The sequence below is a fragment of the Morus notabilis genome, unplaced genomic scaffold, assembly GCF_000414095.1.
Source record: "Morus notabilis unplaced genomic scaffold, ASM41409v2 Scaffold1388, whole genome shotgun sequence".
Lineage (NCBI taxonomy): Eukaryota > Viridiplantae > Streptophyta > Magnoliopsida > Rosales > Moraceae > Morus > Morus notabilis.
In genome coordinates this window covers 125,514-130,967 of record NW_010362392.1, presented here as the reverse complement: position 1 = coordinate 130,967, position 5,454 = coordinate 125,514, and the positions used below count along the sequence as shown (strand labels likewise).

The window sequence follows — 5,454 nt, the reverse complement described above, 5'->3', positions numbered from 1 at the left end:
ATGTGAATTGACGTGACATATGAGTTATTATTTTTACATTAGTGAATATTTAAAATATTTTTACATTGATTAATGATAAGAGATTGTATTTATTAATAAAAAATGACAATTGGCATGTCACGCCAGTTAGTACACAAAAATTGATATTTAAATTAGTGTTCTTAGCAATACTCTTTTTTAAATGTTAAAAAGTTGATTAGAGTACTAAGAAAAGATTTATGTTTTAGTAAACTGAGTTAGAGAGGGATTTTCCTAATAATGTTTTTTGTTCGGGCAATATGAAATCCCATTCTCCCATTATTCGTTTCTTTTTTTCTTAGTTTCGGCTAAAATGAGAATCTCATGAAATATATTAGATTGAGGTGTACAACAATGTTCAATTCTACATAAAGTTTTCGATACTGACTAATGAGCCTTAATGTGTCTCATAAAAGTATCGATAAGAAATTGATGTCTTTATGAGTGATTCTACTAAACGTTAGGTTTTAATTTTATATCACTATGAGGTTAATTGATCAACGGGATATATAACTCAAGATCAGACTCATCAATTAATTGTGTTATTTGTAACACAAGTAAAGATTGGATTCTTAGACCATCGCAATTCATATCCAACGGGATATATAACTCAAGATCAGACTCGTCAATTAATTGTGTTATTTGTAACACAAGTAAAGATTGGATTCTTAGACCATCGCAATTCATATCCAACCAATATATTTAATTATGGCACATTGTTATAAATTTTGAATGAACATGTTGGGAGTGTACAAACAAAAGTTTCACGTTGGCTATATAAAATGAGTAATATATTTAATAGGGCTTGTTCAAGGCGGAAAATTTTCATGTTGATTAGATACAAAAATGTTATACGTTTAAATGGCTTGACCTACTCCTAATAAACTAATACCTCTTAGATGCAACTCTTGAGGATGGAATTTAAATCCCTAATGAGTACAATAAAATTATAACTTCTCTCAACCTTTGAGGATGGAACTCAAATCCCTAATGAGTACAATATAAAATATGGGTGTTTGTTTCTTATATTCGTCATTGATTCTGAATTATAATTTATAATTCTCTACAATGTTTTTCTCTCACAAAAAATACGCATAAAATGAGAATGATTTTGAATTGTGGTTCTGAATCCATGAACCAAACGTCCACCTAATCTCTCACCTTCTGATAACGTCAATTCCGCCAAATTTGGAGAAAAAGGAATAGCTTTCCAATCAAAGTAAATGATTCTTAACCAACTTAAGGCTTGTTTAGTTCGTTGATTCAAATTTTTAATTCGAGTTTTAAATATATAATCACACTTTTCCATATTGTTCAAGATCGCCACGGAGTTTTTTGCTCTCTCATCAGCAGTTTTGATGCGTACACATCAAACATTTAACTTAATAATTTAAGTGCCACTAAGTGTATGCATATATAGCCCACGTTGACCTAAAACCTAACGTAATTACACGACTTAGATATTAAGAGTCCGTTTGGTTGGAAGATTCATTCTCTGATTTGAATCATGGTTCATGGTTTGTTACAATATTTTTTCTCACAAAAAATACACGTAAATCAAAAATAATTATAATCTCATGATTCTAATCCATGAACCAAACGGGCTCTTAATCAGAACTCGGTTCATGTATATGTCCTTTAATGGATGTTATTAAAATTTATTTGTGCTCTGAGTTACGTTTTCTTATATTGCGAAGTCATTCAAGTCAATACGTATCTCCATTATTCTGAAAAAAAACAGAAAGGGGGGGAAAATATATAGCAAAGGAAAATTAAGGTCCAACAAATATAGCCACTATTATATATTAATCCACATATTTAAGAAAGAAAGAAAGAAAGAAAAAAAAAAAAAAAAAAAACAACTCCCCACTATATAAACACACTTAAAGAGTACCAACACTTGCATCATCATCATGGTGATGATAATCAGTTCTTGTTGAAGAGACCGGAATCCTGCAATCTAGAAATGGCCTTCTCAAACTGACTCCATTTCTGCTCCAAAGTCCCAACATATCCAACCGACATTCTGACCAACCCGGGAGAAATCCCAGCAAGCTGTTTCTCCTCGTTGCTCAGCTCACTGCTAGTGCTACTTCCCGAACACGACATTAAGGTTTCGGAGTATCCCAAGCTCACGGCCATAAAACCAAACTGAGAGTAGTTCTGTAAGAGGTTCATCAACCGGTTTGCTCTCTCCTCTGTTTCCATGTCCAAGCAGAGGAGCCCTCCGTAGCCGTACTCTTTGTTGGCCATGGACTTGAGGATTTTGTGTTGCGGGTGGTCTTCCAGGCCCGGGTATATGACTTTCAGGCCCATTTTCTTCATCCTTTGGGCCAATGCCAAGGCCCTCTTGGAGTGTTCTTTCATTCTTGGGGCCAAGTGGGGTATTCTCTCTGAGAGCTCAAAGGCCACTTTGGCGTTCATTGTTGGGCCTAGAAGCATTAGTGTTCCTTGGTGGAGGTCCATCATAGAGTTCACCAGGCTGGCGGACCCACATATGGCACCTGTTTCATGTGTCAAATAAATTGTTAGGTTTTTTCGATCAGATCGAAAGAACAAAAATCACAAGCAATGAATTTTACGTGTCAAGGCAGTTTTACTAGTTTAGTTTGACTTTTGGTGTTTGAAAAGCTCAAATAAAGGTTTAAAAGGGTAAAAAGGTCATGGCATTATAGAAGTTAATTTTCAAGATAAAATACATTAATTCTATTTAAAAAAGAAAAAAATATATATATCAAAAGCGATAATATAGGAAAAACGCCACAATTATTGGAAAAAAGAAACATTTTCTGGTGGGTAACATCTTCTTGAATAGGAAGATGACCAAGCAGATAACGATCACAACAAAGTGATCTTCTATATATATATAGTTCGCTAAAAGTGAAAACAAAGCTTCCTTATTATTTAGATATATAATTGACAATAACATGAGTCAAAAAGGTTAAAAGTTAATTGGGAAAAGATAATTCATGCCTATCTTCTATTTTTAAAGGAACTTTAGCTCATCATTTAGTACTAGATTAACATTAAATCGTACATAATTATAACATAAACTAAAACTTTGGTTACAGCTTTATTTATTTTTGTTTTCATAGTAGTGTTAAAAAGTCATACAACAGTTATAGCTTATAGGCAAAGAAACAATATCTATCCCACCACCATTCACCAACACATCTTATCGGCAATCAAAAACAATATCTATCCCACCACCATTCACCAACACATCTTTATCAACAATCAAACACATAATTAAAAGTTAGAAACACGTGCGAAAAGATATCAAGAATTATAGAGTTTCTTTAGTACTACGTCTTACCAATAATAATCTTAATTTTTAACTGTTAAATCTAATTAAATCACGTTAAATTAAAAAAAATATAAAAAAAATATATTATAATACAAAAGTAACGGGTAAAAAGTAATAAAAATAAACTACCAGTGAAAATCCCAGGAATTAAAGGAAACAAAAACAGTGAACTACTTTGGACACTCCTCTGCATGTAGTCCAAGTGGATCAAAACAGGATCATTTCACGAGATGAGAAAGAAAATCAACCACACCAATCCAAAAACACGTGTCGCGCGTACATATGATCACCCAAACGGAGAAAGAGAAAAGCTTAACTACGGCTACAACCACGTGATATGATCAGACAAAAGTCTTATCAGTTTCACCAGAATCTGAAAACCAACGTTCCAGATTCCATCACTCACAATTATGCACACGTGTTACTTTAACAACACACCAGGTTAAATTTCCCCACTGTTGAGGAGCTAATGACCCTCACACGTGTGCGGTCGCAGAAAAGGATACAACAAAAACTAAATTAATTAATATTAATAAGCTAATAAAAGTTTTTTTTTTAATTCTGCTGAATTGATCAAAGATGTTTAATCGGGAGCGTTTATACTGCTCCCGATTAAACACATTTTTTTAAGAAGATTTTTTTAAGAATTAATCCCAAAGCATATGTGTTCCTTTTTGTTTGGGTTAAATTACACCATATATTTCCTTTTTCCAATAATTAAAAATTTCACCTGATAAACAGTTCAAATTTATATTATGCATAATTATACAAAAAATTTCACAAATTCACGAATACATTTATGTACATATATAAAATTATACATACATACATATAGATAGATTGATTTTTTTGCTAATCACATCTAGATAGATATATAGATAGTAGGAATATACCTGCAATAATGTCGGCCCCACCGCTGATGAACTTGGAGATACTATGAACAACGACATCTGCGCCGAGCCGAGCGGGCGAGAGGACCATCGGCGAGAAGGTGTTGTCGACGACCACTGTCACGCCCTTCGCGTGCCCCACACGCGACAGCTCCGGGATGTTAGCCACCGTCAACGTCGGATTGGACACGCTCTCGAAGTACAACACCTTGCTTTCACCCGCGACGAGCGCGTTGTCGACCATGTTGATGTCGTTTATGTCAACAAACGTCGTCGTAATGTTGGAGACACGGGGGAGAAAGTGGGTGAGGAGGGCGTGGGTCCCGCCGTAGAGGGTCTGTGAAGCGACGATGTTTTGGCCGGAGCTGAGGAGCTGCATGAGGACGGCAGAGATGGCGGACATGCCGCTGGCGGTGCAGTAGGCGGCCTCGGTGCCCTCGAGGGCGGCCATCTGGCGGCCGAGACTGAGGACGGTGGGGTTGAAGTGGCGGCTGTAGATGAAGAAGTCACGGTCGGGGCCGAGCTCGCCGGAGAACATGCGCCGCATCGTCTCCGGTTCCATCACCGTGAACGTCGCCGACGCCTCGATCGACATGTTAACGCCGCCGTGCTCGCCGAACTCGTGACGCGCCGCAGCCAGCGCCGCCGCCGGGTCCGACTCACCCGAGAATAGCATTGACGCTTTTTTTGCAGCGGCGGCGTCGCCGTCGTGGGTCGTGGCGGGTCGCTTCTTGCTGTTTGGGAAGGGGAGGACGGTCGGGGTCTTGGTTTCGGCCATGATTGGTTTTGAGAGAGAGAGTTTTGGATTTGAAGTTGGCGAAGAGAGAGAAAGTTTGAGCGAGTTTTGGATTTAAAGGTTTGCGAAGAGAGAGAGTTTGAGAGGGAGAGATTAGAGGTGGATTGGAGGGGGTTTGGCTAGGTATATATAGGGAAACATTATGTGATTATCACAAATATATATATTAGAAAATCAGATATCTTATCTACCTCTTCCTCTAAATGAATTCAAAATTCTTTTTTTAGAGGACTTTGAAAATGCGAGAATTAATCAATTACAAATTTTTTTTAAAAATAACTGGACATTGACGTAATATTAAATTTTTATATGTAAAACGATGAGTTTTAAGGTTCATGTATGTACGTAATCTTAATTGGTTTCGAATTCTATTGAGAATATCTCTCCTTTTTTGTTTGTTTTTTTTTCTCTCTTTTTTCAGGGGAAGTTGGCTTCTTTTTTTT

At 36.6% G+C, this 5,454-nt stretch overlaps 1 protein-coding gene across 1 annotated transcript; it reads right to left on the bottom strand.

Moving 5' to 3' along the window:
- Positions 1-1,746: 1,746 nt before the first annotated feature.
- Positions 1,747-5,149, bottom strand: LOC21398445 (methionine gamma-lyase). The gene is made up of 2 exons (XM_010101895.2): positions 4,219-5,149; positions 1,747-2,522 (listed from the first exon to the last, which is right to left on the bottom strand). Exons 1-2 carry the CDS (start codon positions 4,991-4,993, stop codon positions 1,945-1,947), a joined length of 1,353 nt encoding a protein of 450 aa, XP_010100197.1. The 5' UTR covers positions 4,994-5,149; the 3' UTR covers positions 1,747-1,944.
- Positions 5,150-5,454: the final 305 nt, after the last annotated feature.

Excerpts from the sequence above, each read along its gene's own strand:
- LOC21398445 (XM_010101895.2), bottom strand. The coding sequence starts at position 4,993 with ATGGCCGAAACCAAGACCCCGACCGTCCTCCCCTTCCCAAACAGCAAG. Across the intron at positions 2,523-4,218 it reads TGGGGCCGACATTATTGCAG|GTGCCATATGTGGGTCCGCC; the intron begins GTATATTCCTAC and ends CACATGAAACAG.